This window comes from Chaetodon trifascialis, chromosome 8, assembly GCF_039877785.1.
Source record: "Chaetodon trifascialis isolate fChaTrf1 chromosome 8, fChaTrf1.hap1, whole genome shotgun sequence".
In the NCBI taxonomy this organism is placed as follows: domain Eukaryota; kingdom Metazoa; phylum Chordata; class Actinopteri; order Chaetodontiformes; family Chaetodontidae; genus Chaetodon; species Chaetodon trifascialis.
This window is the reverse complement of record NC_092063.1, coordinates 21,687,752-21,706,778: the sequence shown is the minus strand read 5'-3', so window position 1 is coordinate 21,706,778 and position 19,027 is coordinate 21,687,752. Positions and strand designations below refer to the sequence as shown.

Below are 19,027 nucleotides of genomic sequence, written 5' to 3'. Positions count from 1 at the left end.
GCTCAATCAGAAGAGCATAAAGTCACTAAAATAGAGCAGGATCTCGGACAAACTGGGTTACCATACAGATACAATGATGTTTTTGTTTTGTTATGGACAAAAACATTTTCAAAAATCTATTTGAAACAGTTTTTCACCATGGTTACAGCTATAAAAAGCTCCTGTGAATGTATGTAATCTTTAAATTTAAGCTAACAAGTGACAATAACAGGATATTGGCAAATGTTAGAACAAAATAACAAGAGCCCTAAAGTTGGTAAACTGATTCAGTAATATTATTTAAACAACAATATCTAGTTTGCTAAAGTATGCTAACTTTAGCTAACATTAGCAACCACCAGCTATTGGTCATACCAGACCAAGTAAGCTTGTATCAGCCAAACCTCAAAGGGAAATGAATTGGGCAATAATACATCTAATTACTAATTAAATCAACTTCATTTGAAAGAAGTAGATTGTGTTATTTCTTCTTTCAAAAGCTACAGTCTCTCTCTAATATGAACTCCTTCCACTGCAATGTCACCTACCCTGTCTAGCAGGTGTGAGGTCCTGCACACCGGCCACTTGACCTCACTGTGTGTGTACGTGTATTTAAGTCTGTCAAGACCACAAACTGTGGCTACGACTCACCCCACCAACCTTCCTGTGGTGTGTGTGATTTACGACACTCTGCACCACACACATACACACACACACACACACACACACACACACACACACACACACACACACACACACACACACACACACACACACACACACACACACACACGCGCGCGCAAACAAACCACAGGCAGTGAAGGTCAAAGCCTTAACAGGTCCCTCATGCTTTAACATTATTTCAAAGCTACTGCCTGTCCAACTGCACTGTTTCCTTTTCCTCTTTCTGTCTGTTTCTTTCTCTACAGCATCTCTCTCTCTCGCTCTCACACACACACACACACACACACACACACACACACACACACACACACACACACACACACACACACACACACACACACACACACACACACACAGGCTCTCTCTACCCATGCTGCCAGCTAAAGCTAGAGTCACAGAGTAACAAATGCGTTTGGGCTTTCTTCCAGGCGCTTAGTCGACTGATGTATCTCTTAAAAGCTTCCGTTGCCAAGGAAGAGCCACACTCTCTCCTCTTCTATCTCAGCTTGTTTCCCAATCTCTGTAATCACCACAGCATGTAGTGCTGAGTCCTACTTAGCAGAAGTTTCACATTCTCTGCAACACACCAGGGTTCTCAATTTAACAGATCAAGAGAAATATGTGTCAGGGCACTGCATCCCAACCTTTCTCCTTGAGGGGCTCATTTTCTATCTTGAGTAAAATGACCCCTGACCTCTGAGTAAGTGACACATTTTATGGATATTTCATATTACATCCAATGCAGAACAGGAACAGCATGGAACAAAAAATAAACTGTACATTTAACTCAAATCATGAACACAATACTCATGTCCTGTGAACATTACAGATGAGTTTTCCTGATGTTTTCAGTAACTTTTTATACAATTCTCTGTATGCAATCATACATACAGTATTTAATTGTCTTCTTTTTTTTCCAGCCTGCTGCCCAATTACCCTCCTCCACCCTGCTGGCAAATTTGTGTCAGAATGCTGTCAAATCCAAATCTGTCGATCTAACATGTTCCTAGAAATACTCACACAAAACCACTTGTGTTGTCATCAGTTCACCTGCAGACAAAATGTTACATCACTTGCTGACCCGCAGGTAAGAATTTCAGAGACTCCTGATTGGCGATCTTCCCACTTAAGTCAAAAAGCACAATCACTCTCTATTCTCAGACTGAATACTGTCCAAATCCACGGTCAGAGAATTATTTTAAGGCTACTAAGTGCTTGAATTATGTTCAGGGTATTGAGTGTCTTGACCTTTGGTCTGCTCTGGTGGTGCACATATCTGTCAACCCTCCCATTTTTCCCAGGATGCTGCTGTATTTTACCCTTCTTTCCCGCCATGCTCCCATTTATATATTTCCCCATAAATCTCCCATATTTTGAACCTTTCTTAAAAAAACCACCCATTTGCTACATTTGCCTCCAGTACAGCAGGGGGCAGTATGCAGACCATTAGCTGTAACATCTGTTGACATGGAGTTATTCACTAAACAGCACTCGCTGTTAAATCAAGGAGAAGAAGAAAAACAAAACCAACCACCTACTTAATGAACACCAACGTCAGTCAAAGTCATGCTTTTTGGAAAATGTGCCAAATGGATTTTAGTGTATCACACAAAGGAGGACATCAACAAATCTGCATCCCCAAGAGGGGCAGAAACATGCTCCACCAATGACTGCATTTATACTATCTGCCATCCATTTTCATCATCTAACCAATTGTCTCCCTTGCCAGTAGCCTCTCTCAAAATCACAACTGAAGCATAATGTGTATGTGATGTGTTCATATCCCTAAAGTAATACATGCAGGGATGTTCGCAGCATTTCACTTTCAACCATCTGATTCTGACCATCTAACTGTAGTCACTAAACGTAGGAACTAGTTAACTCAGTCCTTGTAGCGCTGACATTTTAAAGAAAGTGGTTTCCTAGTGGTGATGGTGAAAAACAGTAACAAGTTGCAGGTGAGGACTTACCTAACAGAGAGGGTAAAATCCCCCGGATTGCTCTTGCTGGGCCGGGCCAGGAAACTGCCGTGGACGCCCCGGGTCAACAAGAGCTGTTCTGCCTCGATTCCAGTGATGTTGGGGTGGAACCACCTAAAAAGTGGTGAAAAAACAGGGGACAAAAGAGCGGCCTGTTAAACACCAAAATGATCCATGTTAGAAGAATGTCTGCAATCTGTGTCCCATCATCTGCCAGTGTCCTTTGCAATGGAGACAAAACAGACCTCGCACAATAGATCTTCTGAGTTCAAAACTGTAATTTAATTTATTTCATGTTTGTTTTACAAATCCTGTCGCAAATTCCTGCAGTCAAAGTACTTTTGCTGAGTGCCTTTCAGCCAGAAATGGCAATTTTGAAATGATGGCCTGCAGTGTTTAGCCACTCCGCTTTATTGTACATTTCAGAGCACTATTTATGTACAGACCTGTAGGAGTGTTTTCACATACTTCATATGCGGCAGTCAGGACAGATGAGATTTAATGATACATTTTAGGGCTGGGCGATATGTTAATGTTATCCAACAGGCCATCAAAACCTAACAACCAGCGATTGTCAATATATTTGTGTCGTATATTCGGTGAGTGTGCAGAAATTGTACAGCTGCGGGAGTTCTAAACAAATAAACTCAAAGAAGGACTTTGTGTGCACCCCACTTAGACTTTTGAAGGGCACTACTTTTTCAGATGGAGCGTATACAGAACAAACTATGATGACTAAGAGATGCCTCAGCTCCTTGCCTTATGGCAGGTGAATCAGTTGATGCTTTTGCTAAGAAACTGAGGAGGATAAAAAGGTGGTTTGAGGTTATTCAGGAAATTTAATCTTTTTACGACTGTGTGTTTGTGGCTGGTTTGAAAGTTTAGCAGTATTTCAAACTCTGTGATCTGTGCTTCATTGAAAAGTGTTTGTCTTCTGAGTACAATTTCATTTTGTGACTCCGGCAGAGCAGCACTCAGGTTTGACAGGGGAGGCAGACTTTTAATGGTCATCCACATTAGGTGAGTGGTGATCATAAAAGGGCATGGCCTGAGACCGGCAGCCTCAGGCAGTGGTTGCACATTAGTCTTCTGTTACACACTGTCAGGAGTTAGGTCTATGCAATCATATTCATGCTTTTATTCTTGCAGAGTGAGGGTTTATTCACTCGGTTCATGACAATCTCTGTAATCATGATTCTGTTGGTGTATTAGTAAATAGTGCATTTCTTTCTTTGAATTAAAATAGAAAGGCACCACCTATTTGTTTTGTTTTTTTGATGAATCAGTCAATATATACAAACTGAATGTCCTGTCCTGGTTTGAAAGGGAAGGACACTCAGGTTTACAGTACTGCGAAGCCAAAGATAATCATTACATGTTACTTCCTCTCTTGCAAAACACTGCAGGCAAATATTTATCCCATCCACTTCTCAGGTATGTTCACCGATTATCTGGGTTGCACACTCTTACTGGAGTGTTTGACACTGCCACTTGTCCAAACCAAACCATGTTCATTATTCACAAACAATCGTAAGACATGGACCCAGTGAATTCACACTCTGGCACTCGCACTAGCATACTGGAGTGTTGATCAAAACTGTGTTAAATGAGCGAAGGACTAAATTAATCTCGAAGAGGCAGCGAGTACATATACCAGCAGTGAATGGCTGCATGTCAGCTGTGTGGATTTAGAGCTCATGTTTAAGCAGGGGTCACTGGGTTAAACCTCCCTAACTACTGTGTGCCATTGTTGGCTAATCCACCACACCATTAGCCACCCTGGGCCCCATTTGTGTGTCAAGACAGGGGGGTTTGACAAAACTGCAAACGGAAATTGCATCGGTATACACCAAAGTTTCACAACTGTAATGTATAGACACATTTATGTCTTTAAGTTATTTTATACAGTATCTGCAAAGAGCAATCAGGTCATCATTTAGGTCTCAAGTGGAGAAAACTGATATAATCTGTTGTGCATATTTGAGCTTTTTCAACACTCTGGATGGCAATGCAACAAGAGCGATTAAAGCACAGCACAATTTACCTAAATAGATTCTTAAGTGCTGATCTAACATTTCCACCAGGATGGTGTATGGAGTTATTTTTGGTTCTGAGAAATGGAAAGAAGAAAATAAGTGTTAGATTCATGAATGACAAAATATCCCCCAGATTATTCAAATAAAAAAGAAGCGTCAGTAGCAGCCCTTGACTTTGTTTTTGGAAAGAACTATGTGTGTAATAAATGTTGATGATTCAACAAGAATGGGAAAACATTTTTTTTAACATAGACCAAATGAGTCATGGAAATCATGCATTTCACATGCTAAATTATAGCCTTTCACCACCACCCCCAACACTTCACAAAGGCTTATTATTGATTGATATAACCCAGTTGAGAACAGGCAGTGGGTGACACAAGAGTGCCTTCATGAAGCTAATGCTGAGAAGATAATATCTGAAAGCTTCGACAGTGGGCGAGCATTTAGGCGATTCTGTTTTTGTACACTGTATGACACAAACCCATGATGAGAAGATAAAAATAAGACTCATGTGTCAGCTCAGCAGATCTTGTGTCACCTCAGAGCGGCAAATACAAACCAGAATACTGTTGTGGTCACTGCTGGTGCAAAGGTCTGTATTCCAGTTCACGTGATGTGACACAACACTTTCTATAAATTTCTTCAATAACCCATAAAACCACAAAAACATAAATATAATCACTCTGTAACAGGGTTATCTAGGCCCAACATTCTTATTGTTGACTGCCCGAGTATCTGTTTGTCAGAACGTCTTAACAATTCAGATCAAATGAACTGTGAGTGACATTTAGTAAAACTAAATTGAAAAGGCTTGAAATCGCTTTTTGAGCGCTAAATGTAAATGTCAGACGTGTACGATTTTGAAGATGACAAAGCTGTCACCATTTTGCATCCAAAAGATGAATCAATGTGACAGCGACTGCTCGTCAATCACAAATCTGCCTGACTTGTTTTGACTATGACAGAGAGGAAACACCAGGGGAGTGAAAGAAGTACCTGGTGAAGCACGACACGGACGCTGCAGGAGAATCAGTATCGATGCTAAATGTGTGACAAGCTTCGCAAGGGGGGTAATGGCATTGATAGAACATGGACCAATGCAGTGCACTACATTGTGGAGGATGATCCTCCATTGTTGGAGGTTAACCACAGGATTAGTCCAGTATTAAATTGAATGCCAAAAATCTGCTTAATCTAAATAGAAATATCAGTCCGGCCTGCATGAACAGACTCTTCACTGATAAAAGTGAGACTGAGGTGAAGCCCTGCAACAGACAGACCAGACACATGACCCAGACTGCACCTAACCCCCCTTTATCCTCACCGGGGGGCAAAACTGATCTGCTGCGCGCTCGCTCATTCCTCGAGCTATGGCAGCAGATTATAGGAGGAACTTTACAAGTAATAAATTGTAACCGATTACAAGGGGATTAGTCATGAAAACATGTAAAAGCGGAGGGTAAACTGGACAATGCCTTATTGACGTTAGAAATATGTGACATTAGAAATATCTGTGGAAGTCTGGCAGGGCGGCTGGGTGGTTGAGCTTGGGACAGTTTGCAGACAGACAGGAAATGACTTGAAGAAATGGAAAGAAAGCAGTAAATGTGCTATCCACTACAGTCAAAGTGAATCAACAGGAGATACTCTGCACGTGTCCTCATGGCAGTGTATCTTGTGCCTAAACAGTAAAAAGACGCATCACAGACACTGGTAGGTAGAGCTGGAAAATTAATTGACTTTTTTATTTTGAATTCCAATTTTTGGTTTCCAACGATTATGAAAACAAGATAATCTAGATAAAACAACTATTGTGCTGTATTGAGTTTTGCAAAGATGCTCTTGTTTTGTCTTGTGTTATATATCCAGCATACCCCTTTCCTTTACAGCGGTGCACTTTCACCCCTCTCTAAAAGCCCAAACTCAGTCCTCTTGCACATTCTATATGCCAAATAAAAATGACATAATACACATGACATATTAAACTTTATCATATATTATTGTAAGACATTTATTTTTTTCATTTGTTTTTCAGTTGAATTATATTTTAAAGTTCAAGAAAATATATTTAAAAATTCAACTTCAATAAAGTTATCTTAAAGTTCAATATTCAATATTGAGTTTTAAATCAATGAGTAATCACTTGAGTATCTGTCAAAAAGCACTACCAACTGATCACATTCTGTTTTATTTGTGTTGTACACAGTGTCCGACTATACATCCATATTTTACCAACTATAATTATGGATGAATATGTTTCAAAATCTTTCTATACTAGAGCCAACATGACACATCAAGATTTGGTACATTTCAGGAATATAATCATCTTTTATATTCTTTTGTATCTTTTTTTAGCATGAGCTCTAAATACATTTTCATTTTCAAAGGGTCAGTGTGTAGGATTGCAATCAACTGAATACCCTGCCCCAGACCCCTCCCTTTCCAAGCAAGTCAAAGAACCTGCTTGGCCTTCAGGTAACATTAAAATGCGAAAGGCATCCTCTAGAGTCAGTGTTGGTTTGTCCATTCTGGGTTACTGTAGAAACGTAGAAGGCAACATGGCGGCCTCCTTCTTTTTCTGCAGATATGAGGGGCTCATTCTAAAATAACAAAAACACCATGATTCTTATTTTCAGGTGACTAGAAACTCATGAAAACATAATTAAATATTATATTCAATTTCTGCCACTAGCCCTGCGATCGACTGGCGAACGGTCCAGGGTGTACCCCACCTCTCACCCACTGTCAGCTGGGATAGGCTCCAGCCCCCCCGCAACCCCGAAAGGGACAGGCGGCATAGAAAATATGGATGGATTTCTGCCACTAGTGTCTTTAGCAAAAGAAGTGAAAGTGTTAGAAAATGCTAAACGTTGCTTCATCCAGGTAGCTTTGCCTAAATTAAGTCTGAATTTGACAAAATTACAATTTAATTTAAACAGGAAACAGTTATAACCAAATGTATTCAATAAATTAAACAAAATTTGAGGCCAATACCAATGTCAATACTTGGCAGTTTAAAAAATGCGGAAACAATACATTTGCCACTTTTACATTAACAGGTAACTTAAACATTTTTGATAATGATCTTTTAAATTAGTTTTTATGTTTTTCCATGTCACAGCCCTTTGTTATGGTATAAGTCAAACTGGCCACTACATTTAGGTTGCTGCACTGAGAAGCCATTGACAGGTCATGGCTGTCAGCTGGTGGACAGATTACTAATGGTATTGTTTTTAATCCTACACAGATTCATACGGAAAAATAATAACAGTGGGGGAAAAATGCCTTATGTCACTAATCCATATCTAATCCGTCATCACAGCACTGCTGTCACTCGTCAAATTATTAAAACAATGGCAAGGGGTTGGAATCAGGCACAGATACTGGACCAATGTTTCAAACACAAAAAAGCACAAGTGTTCACCTCCTTAGGTTTACAGACAGCCAAAGGCAGAGGGGCACCTTCCCCTGCGTGTTTTGGCATGCACACACAAACACACATATGCATGCATGCACACACACACACACACACACACACACACACACACACACACACACACACACACACACACACACACACACACACACACAACTCTTTCAGCCTTCTTAACAACTAGAGCAAACTGCTAGCCTTTTTGTAACCAAACATCCTGAAACGCCCACCTTTACAGCAATACACACACACACACACACACACACACACACACACACACACACACACACACACACACACACACACACACACACACAGACCAATGCATGTGAAAGAAATACTGCACATATGCACGTACACACACAAACACGTCTGCACAGCAAGGTCTCCAAAGTTCACTTGTTATCTTCCAGCGCTGAATTCTGTGCATTAAATTAATCAAACTACAGCAGAATTAAAGGCATTATTTATGAGGAGAGGTGAAGTTAAAAGAAATGTGAGGGATGCCCAAAAGCAGAAAATATGCTGAAGTTGAAGGGGATTGTTTCTACCCTACCTCACCATTCTGGTCCAAGCCTGCCGCAGCCCCTTGCTTCAGCAGCCTTAGATCTTAGTAATCCAGCACTGGGCACTGTTACACAAGAGAGGGCGGGAGGGAGCAAGGGAGATATAGAGACGAAAGTTGGAGCGTGGGGTGGGGGGTGGTGGGTCAGCACGGGGGGGGGTGCTTGTAAAAGTGTTACTGGGTGAGACAGAGACAACGAGTGAATAGCAGAGAGAGAGAGAGAGAGAGAGAGAGAGAGAGAGAGAGAGAGAGAGAGAGAGAGGGAGGGAGAGAGCGAGGGGGGCAGGGGCCTTTTAATCTGGGATTTGAACGAGCGTGAGCAGGCCTGATACGTGCGCCCGTCAGTGCTATCAGTCATCCCCCGCCTTCCCTTCTTTTCCCACCTCAGATGAATGTGACAGGCTCTGGCAGACCGGCCCAACCACCCTCTGCTCTCCTCCCTCAGCCTCACCTCTCCATACCCTAAGAGGACAGCGGTTGTCTGGTGGCTCCGCTCCAAAGCCCACTCTGTGATCCTAAAGCTAACAGAGCTTTCTCTGGCTGTAACACAGACCAGGCCAGGCCAGGCCAGGCCAGATCAGGGTGCCAGGTTTCCAAGAGCTACAAGGTCCCTGCTATCTTGTCGAAGGCTAAATGCAACAGCTGTGTTGCCCGTGCCTGGAGATTACACCTAATCGCGCGTGGCGTAGTTACACCGGATCATAGTTAGCCCTCGCCAAGCTAAATCCCCACAATCCAGCCAATTCAGCAGTATGCCATTAGACTATTAATTGTGCTGGGGTGGGTTAGTAAGCTTTGCAGATGAGTTAGCAAACAAATGCACGGAAAAAAAGCGAGGCAGTATGACACTGCAGTGTAACAGACAGTTTGATTTTATCCTCTCTCTACTTTTGACTGTAGTTAAATATGGTCTGTATTATAGTTTCATATCTTTTTTGTTTATCTGGCAAATCCTGCAATTAAAGATTTGTCATTCATTTTTATCACAGCTAGTAGGCAGTTCATAACTTCACACCCAAAGACTGACTAACAACACATTTTGGAGCCAACAGCCAAGCTAGTGGCTCTGTGTGACTGCAATGCTCATTGGAAAGACTGAAAACTGAAATTCACCAAAGTTACTGTAATTCATCCTGTGGGGGCCATGAAGGTCTGGACCCCATTTCATGGAAATCCATCTGATAGTGTCAATCAATGGACTGACAAGCAGCCCAGCATGGAAATCCCTAAAGCCGGGCCATTAGCTTGGCTAAAAAATTCTAACAGATATGAACATTAACTACATTGTGTTGTAAAACACAAATCAGGGTACCTTATGTCGTGTCTGCACCCAATACAAACTGCTACTAAGGCTACAACAACAGGTCAAACTAGAAGACTTTCATCTTACTGAGCTGTGGTCAGATTTGAAAGCATAAGGCAGCTTCTTCAATACATATTGGAATTGTACAGTAAAGCCCGTTTTAATTGTCACAATAATGGCATGAGTTGACAAACATTCAGCACTGGACATGAATGTTGCTAGCTTTCTGTTAAACTTGCAGGAGCAACAAAGCAATGAAAGTCATCTATCATCTAACTATTTCCCAATTTCTGCCTTCTACTTCAGTGGTGAAAACAGGAAGCCTGAAGATGACCAGACTGATGTTCTGACTATGACAGAAAATTGTCACCAATTTTTCAGAGAGTCCATTTTGGAGATGGGAAGTAAAGACTGGTCGGCCAGTAGCAATGCTGAGGCTTCTTAGTTTTTCACAGAATGATCCATACAACAGATTATTTTGAAATCAGACAAGCAGTTCTCTTACACACTGCTATTTGGTATAAAGCACTGTCAAACTGCAGGATTTCTGGATATGCCAGATCTACAAAATGACCTTTTTCTGCTGCGTGAAGCCTGCAAGTAGCAAAGCTGTATGTTTATCAAAAATACCAGAGGAGTATCTCACAAGATCCTCGTACTGCTTCACTCCCGAGAGGCACAGAATACCTTTAATTCAAACTGAACGTCTCTGTAATCTGCACAGACCCAAGCACTGACAGCTAAATCACTAAAGTAACTCTAAGAATTTTTCATTCTGGTGAAATAAATAAATATAAATAAAAAAATAAATATGAGTTTGAGTTTGATTTTGGCTCTGATTCCAGCACTGTCCTTTTTGTACAAGGCAGATCAAAACAGGACATTTTATTTTTAATTATGAAACTCATTTTACCAAATGTCACTTATGTAATCCTGGCTGCAAGGCTCTTGATAGTTTTTCAGAGAAGCCTTGTTGAGATTTGCAGTGAAACCATTACTTTGTCATCTGGCTGTCTGAGCTGTCTCAGCGCAGGACAAAATGTATTTGTCCTTCCTCTTTCAGTGTGTGTTGCTCAGTTTAATGATTAACTTTTTAGCCATAACTCACCAAGAAATGCTTGTAGAAACAGACCTGGTTGATGGGAATCAGTGATACAAAGAGTACTGCACTATTCATTTGCTTGCAAATGTTCAAGCGTCATATCAAGCAACTGCAGTAAATATGATGCCTGCAACCACAGCTGATGATGCATTTCAATGACCCTATATTTAGGCACAATGTGAAAATACACATAAATTTTATACAGAGAAAGTAAATGTAGATTTAATAAAATCATTGTAAGCTACGCTGTGTTGATTGTCCTATTATGACCCTCATATGGCTGCAGGGTGCATATTAAAAAGAAATGTTAAAATGTACAATTAACCCTGAGGGTTGCAGTATTGCACTGGCATGGTATTAATCTCCACAGTTAAAATATAATTGCTGCTCTCACTTGTTGGCCCTTATTCTTGTGATTCTGCTAACCAAACACCATACAGCATGCTAAGGAATCTTCCATAAAAACTCCCAAAAGCTGGACTGGTTGCATAGTTAATGAAAAGGTTAGTTCAATGTGAAGAACATATCTGAAGCTGACAGGCTAGTTGAAAAGGCCACTTAAACAAATTTCTAATAAAAAAACAATGCATCAACATCAAAGATCTCTCTTTGAGTGTAATGATTTGTTTAGCGCCTCTACGTTGCGCTAGACCACATTAATAATGAACACTGTGAAATTTTTATGTGTCTACAGGCCAAACAATTCGATTTTTGCATTGATCTCAATGCCAATCATCTGCAACAGCATAACAGCGCTGCACAGATCCACAGGACCAAACTGGGGTGATATAATGAACCAAAAGTTATGCGTAGTCTTCTAATTCAGCAGAAAAGATTTCTCCATTAAGTACTGTGGATTTGAGTCACTGTCAATTGTCTTTCAAACAGACTGAAAAGCATGTCCATCCTATACAACCATGTCCATGCACTCTCCCTCCCTCCCCTCCCCAGATCATGACTGCAGGAGTGACTCAGGGCTTTCCAAGAATAGGATTCCCTTTGACAACCACCAGGCGCCCCATTTCCCTGCATCTGGCCTTGGGCAGTGAAAGAGACAGAGACAAGACAAAGGGAACGAGATTTCAAATAGCCTGGTTTTATGACGAGACGTCAACAGGGAAGAAGGGAATAAACTGGATGTACTGTGGGAGAGACAGAGGCAGCTGGGAGCTACAGGTTAGGCCTCAGGCTGGTGGAGGGGAAACAGGCCCAGTGTGCATCCAGCCACCACTCTATCCTCTTACATAATGTCTCAAGTTCAATATAGCCCTGGTCAGCTATTTAAAGTGCACCCGTCTAGGCCTGCTGACAAAAAGGTGATATACTTAGTAGCTGCAGTGCAGCATAAAAGCCTGTGCTAGGGCTATATTGGTCTCAGACAAGCCCTGGGGTGTGGATTTTGGTAATGTCGCAGGTATTTTTAGTCTATCTGATGATCCGGGGTATTTACATGAGGTGCAAAAATCGCACACACCCCCCATCGCTGGATGCTTTGCTTCTCTGCGTAGCACCAGGCGGTCCGCTTGGTAGAATTAGCTAAATAACTAACCTCAATGCACATGTGCATGCAGTTTGTTTTCAACACTTGCACATAAGTGGTGGGTGGGTTACATATGTAACCCACCAGAAACTGGCTGGCTGATTAACTAAAATGCAAGTGGTGATGTGACATATGCCCAAAAGCTTTCAGGGTAGTTAGCCTGTTCATTATTCATGTAAAAATAAATGAATAGCACAAAGTATCTATAGTTTGTGGCTTTTTGTGCTTACATGCAGTAAACAGTACTCCTCAAACACAGAGTAAAAGTGGCTCCAGGCATTATTGGCTGATAAATAACTCCTACAGTATGTTTTTTTCTCAGAGACATCCATTCTGTTTTTTTAGAGACCACATGGAAGATGAACTTTCAGGAAAACAGAAACTAGTTAATACACACCAGGCTTCTCGCCCAAAATGGCAAAACACACAGATTAAGAAACAAACCACAGATAAGAAGTCTTCATCATTTTGACACAGCACATTTTCTGTACTTAACACAAATATGTGAAAATGTGTTTTCACTGCAATTTTGCCTGATCTCTATGCAAAAACTTGGCAACATTATCAGAGAGCTGAAGATTAGAATAATGGAATAATCCCTTTTTCAATTTGGATTAAAAATGTGTAATACAGTATGTTTAACATTAAACTAATTTTTTTCCACTCAGATGTCATATTTGCATTTTTTTGAACAAAGTCAAGAATATTTGACAGATTATAATGGACAGCACATTATGGATTCATGAAGTCCAGTTCCCATTGATCAGACAAAAATGTTGCTGATCAAAATCTTATCATTAAAAGCAAATACACAGGTTTTCCACGTTTCATTTCACTGTGCAAAGTAAGGCCGTACTAGTTTGAATGCAGTTCATTTTTAAGACCTACATGCTGGAAATAACAAATGCTGAGACTGAACTTGCTTGTCTGCATTGCAAGTCATCAGAAAATGAAGATATTGTGTTTTGATTGCCAGTTAAGATAGTAAAAACTAATCTAAGATGACTTTTGCATCTCATTTGGACCATTGAAAGTGACGACACACCCGCAATGGAGAGAAATATCACGCAACAGACACCTTTTAAGGCAAAGTACCCCTTTCTGTGAAAAACATGCCTACAGTATTTACATATGGTAAGTATTAGTTAGTGGACTGCTCCTCTTTTCCAGCCTGCTCTCTTTCACCAGGCAAACATAGTGAGACAATAATACTTGTTGCTGAAGTGAGACGAACATGAGTTTAATACTTAAGACCCAGAAACAATAGTTGGTGTGGCAGCCTTAACCCGTTCAAACCTGAGCTTGGATTTACTCGACTCAATCAATGTGGAGTGCAGTTCTGATGTGTGAAACATCAAACATTTGCCATACACCTGGAAAAACATGTCTGTCCACCTTTTCAAGCGCTTTACCCTTAAATTATTAATATTTGAAGCATGTGAAGCTGACAAAATGTTAATGTGTGGTCTCCTATGTTCCATCTGCATTGTTTTGTGTCTGATTAAGATGCAAAACGTGTAAATGGAAAAAACTAACAGTTGGTTCGGAGCACTCCTGGAAATGTTGGCAGCGCTATCTTATTCCTCCACATGGGCTGTTGTTTTCCTGTCAGCTTATCGAGAAAACTGACTCACTGTTCTCAGCTGGTCAAATGAGTTTCAGTGACAGATGAGGTCTCCTCTTTAAACAAAGGGGGGCAGAGGTGGTTTCCAATAGTGGAAAGTTTGTAATACTGAACAGAATAAACTGGCAAAATGAAAACGTAACAGCAACATTCAGTGATTCTGCGTCATCACCACTTGTTCTAGGCCCACAGCGCTATACTGAACTATATGTCAGTTGTACTGTAAATTCAATTAAGAAATGGTTTAAAATAAGCATACTGTGCCACACTTGATTATTTTCTTCTGTTATTTGAAACTTCTATACAATTATGAGACAACGCTTGAGTTTAAAACCTCAGAAAAGTAAAACCAACATTAAGGTTCCAAATGAGAACAACAGAGGTGCTTCACTGCCACCAACTGTCATTCTGATACGAAGTCCTGCTGCCCAAATGCTGGATCGCTGCATCACCTGCCTGCCCCGAATAGGCAGCAGAGACACTAACGCCATTTTCTCATATGAACGTCATATTGTGCAGATTTGCCCTTCCATACTTGTAGCACAATTGTCTGTGTCAGACAAGTTCACACTTACTGGAAATACTTTAGGCGAGGGGTGGCGCCAGGGTAAAGTGTTCAAAAGGAGGAGGAGGAGGAGCATCTGTAATGATGACTGTTTTATACTGATATCAACACTTCATGTATTTAAACGTATCAGAAATATACCGACAAGCAGAAAAGAGTACGAAACAGCTACACTCCATCATCAACACACCCACTCGCTCACTGTGCAGCAGGGTAGCATGGTTTATACTTTCATGCCGCCCCACTCTCGCTGATGGTACAATCACAATAGTACAAATGGTTCCTTTCTGATTAAACTGCCACAAATATTTACAGCAAATACAATAATGACAAAATATTTGGAAAGTGCAGCCTAACTATCCTTCCTGAAAAGAGAGTGATACAACCAAAAGGAGAGCAGGTCTGTCATATCAAGATGGCACACACTGTAGTATTGTTCCCCTGTGGTATTTCAGCTCAGGAAGAACAGAACGAGCCACAGAACGACAGTCATGCGTGTCTCGGCTGGCGACAAACCATGGAAACAGGCGGAGATGAAAACAACTTTTGACTTTGTCTCACTGTCTTCCTCTATCTCTGATCTTAGCCTACTGGTAGCTTTGGCCCCTGGGGCAACTGAACACTTGGCCCTCTGTCAACTCAGAAGTGTTTATTGTAAATGTCTGAGAAAAATGTCACAGATATCTGTGAAATGGAATAATGTCCTTGAAACAAAATTCTAGTGAAATGGCACCGTCATTGTCAGTAGTGAAAACATTTCACTCACTGGCCTCTCCAGTGAGAGGGCACCACCGGACACATTACAATGGTGTCTACAGCCTTTACTCAAAGTCAGTCAAATCCAGTAATCTGAGCCACACAGCAGCACGTGGAAGTGAAATTAAAAGTGAATTTAGAGTTTAAGGTAATTCCCCAAAATGTTATTAGTCATTCAAATTGGATGCTGGTTCAATGTGCAGGAATGAGCACCCTACTTCAGGCATACATGCTCAGGATACAAATAACCAGCCACTGCTGCAAATTTATGAGGATTTGGATTTTAGTTGATTGTATGCAAAGCTGAACCACACAGAGTACCACTATAAACACAACTGTGTATAGTATGTCGGTATCCACATTGCAAGGTGTACCGGGAAGCAGTTAAACACCACAGTATTTTTTATTTTACTTTAATTTTATGGAAATTAAAGTCTTAAAGGTTATAAAAGTAGAATTTTCATTGAATGCACCAGCCAGCCTGGCAGCTTTACTGTTTCTGAACTTCCTTTGATGCCTCAAGGTCTAAGCCACATCCAGCTAGTTTCTATTGTGAAAAAATAAAAAATAGCACTCTGTTGCCAAATAACATGGTGAGAATTAAACAGTCTTTGTTCTGTCAGAAGAGAAATAAATGCCTCTGTGTTTTGTGAAGTTGGATTAAGTTAAAATCAGTACACTGGCCTCATTATTTCACCATTGCGACTTTACCTACCAAAGGCATTCAGGACACGAAAGTCACATGACAAACACCATGCATATGACACATCTGCTATCTTTTCCACCCATATAGTGGAAGACTAGCTGTATCAACTGTAAACTCTCTGATTGCCAGCACTGCATTTTCTTGAGTCCACAACAGCCATAATGGTCAAGAGACAAGCCAATTGCTGGAGTCAACATTTCAGAGGTCACCTTGCGCCGACATCTGTGCCAGCAGGGACAGTTGCTACACTTGTGCCGATTGTAAGTTATGATGAGGATACAAAACACAACAAATAACCCCAGCCCTAACAAAACAAACATTTTGATTAATTATTAGTTTTATTTACACAGCAGGTAGTATTAGCTTACCAACTGTGGACTGGAAAGTACCTGGAAAGGGCGATCTATGAGGAAAACTAACATTTTCTGAACATATGACACTAAAAACTAAATAAGTACTACATAGAGTATGTTTTCATGTTAACGGTGGTCAGCACAGCCTCCTGTAGCTCTTTATTCCCCACAGACTAAGCTGGTCAATGTTTCATGGAGATCTACAAATCATTACTTATCCACAGACGTATATGGTTAACTATATGTAGTAACAGGACTGAGTTGGTATGACACTTACAAAAGATGCACATCCTGATTTTAGATTTTAGTACTAGTCCTAGAGGGACTAGAGCTATGCCTTTGGTATGAGCATTATTGTGCAATTTTATATTAGCATTAAACTGTTTATAGTTATTGTTTTTTCAGCTCCAGTTACTAATTACATACACATTTGCAATGTTTTTGTGGCTCTTGACAACACACTAGTGGAGAGACCGCACACTGATGTCTATATATAATGAAATGCTTTTCTGGGGTTTTACTAATTTGTCCTTTTACATTGTCAGTTACTCATAATACTTTGTGTGGGGGGCTTGGATTCACAGGAAGCTACAAGCCAATTTCCTGCACTGTGCACGCAGAGAAACAAAGAGAGAGGACAGAGACAGAAACAGGCCTCAGCACAGGATCAGAAAAGTGAAGTTACAAACTTGTGTATGAAAGTACGCACAAGCAGCAAGCTCATTTTAAAAGAAAGGGCTGACTTATCTACAGCGCACAGATAAATCACACTATTCATTCACACATCCTCAAGAAATGCAAATTGATGTAAAGCACGAAAACAGAGTAACCTGCCGTAGACTTTAATTCCACTGTTATTACATTTGGTAGCAGTTAGCCAAAATTAAGCAAAATTTTACGTTAGCTACATTGTTATCAAAGCTTTCAACGCCGCTACTTTTTTTTTGTTACCGCCGTACTTTAGGCACAGTGAAACAACGGACTGAACAACAAGACTAACAGATAATGGAGTTTACTTAATTTAAAATGTGAGGCGTCAAGTGCGTCTGTTAGAGGGTCTGTAGTACGAAAAAAGTTGAGGCGCCCCTGTTTTCTAGCTGACAGCCTCAGTCCAATCTCGCTCGTGCAATTTCTGACCGCTCGCGCATTGTAAAGAGGCTGCTCAACATAACGGCGCCATTAATGACATCTTAAAAAACAAACTCGACTTCACCTGCGAGATGTCATAGCAGTCTCTGAAGGCTGTCAATATCCTCAAGCGTTCCCCTTTCGCCTCTCCTGTGTCTCTGTGAAGACTGAGAGATCTGTTGGACCTGCGTGTTGAGCTGCACATAACTACTGACACGTTTTCCGGTTATTGCCTTCAAAACAAAGGCCTTATTTGCAGGCTAACTTTAAAGGGAATATAATTTAGCATATATTAATAGCATAACCAACCATTTGAAATATAATTTTTTGGCAAGAAAAAAAGATGTCTGTCATAGGGAAAATACTACACAGTAATACAGTAGCCTACTGTAAACCTAGGCTTGAGTTAATTTTTTTAATTCCAAACACAATAACAATAACTGTTCTGTGGCATTTTGACTGTGCAACATCTTGATGTCGTAGACGACCATAAAAAGGCAAAGTAAGCTTGCCTGCTCACTGTATTCTTTTGTCAAATATGACACTAACACTATTATTTTTCAAGACATTCTTCTCTTCCTGTCCTGTTCTGACTAACCCTCGATAACTTGATATATCTGGAGAACGCTTAAAGTTCCCTCACACATTCAGATGAATAACAGAGGCTTCATAACCTTTTACTATTAGGGCCCATGAAAAACATATACATAAATAGTTGGCTGACACACACTGGAAGCCCAAAATAGGGTCATGACCAAAACACACATGACTGCAAAACTGTTAATTAATTAACAAAATAAAACATACATGTTTAGCTAAAAGTTAAGTAATGATTTACATTTTTACTATTTAATTGATAATTAGGATGACAAAGCAGCAGGACAGTAAAGCTGTAGGCCAGCAATCTCTAAAATCAAATCAAATAAAGAAAGTGCCTTTTAAACTCATAGCAACATGTGTCTAATTATTGTATAGGGTAGGGGAAAATAGAGGCTGGATTTCGCACCACTGATGCAACAGTAGCCTAATGAACTTGTGCAGCGTTTTGCTATTGTAAAGCTCTGCTATTGTCAAGTGAGAGATAAGGCAGGTCTATAAATATACCTCCACTCATGATGGGACAGCCTCCCAGCTCTGGAGAATGGTGTTGGTGGTGGGGGGAGCGAGGTAAGAGAAGCAGAGCAGCATTGACGTCACCAGCCTGTGGTTATCAGTGGAGGTTAATCTACTGGGGGATGGATGGGCTTATGCAATTGTCTGTGAGCTCACAG

General features: G+C 40.6%; 1 protein-coding gene across 2 annotated transcripts in view; it reads right to left on the bottom strand.

Moving 5' to 3' along the window:
* ptpn11b (protein tyrosine phosphatase non-receptor type 11b) overlaps positions 1-17,948 on the bottom strand; it is a 39,260-nt gene extending 21,312 nt beyond the window's left edge. Inside the window, exons 1-2 of one of the 2 annotated variants that reach the window (XM_070968522.1) lie at positions 17,842-17,948; positions 2,634-2,756 (exon numbers count right to left, since the gene is read on the bottom strand). In XM_070968522.1, the coding sequence (XP_070824623.1) occupies positions 2,634-2,756; positions 17,842-17,855 (137 nt within the window). In that variant the 5' untranslated portion in view covers positions 17,856-17,948. Of the gene's footprint in view, positions 1-2,633; positions 2,757-8,670; positions 8,729-17,841 lie in introns of those variants that run through there. The other variant, XM_070968524.1, reaches the window with a different exon arrangement.
* Between the last annotated feature and the right edge of the window lie 1,079 nt (positions 17,949-19,027).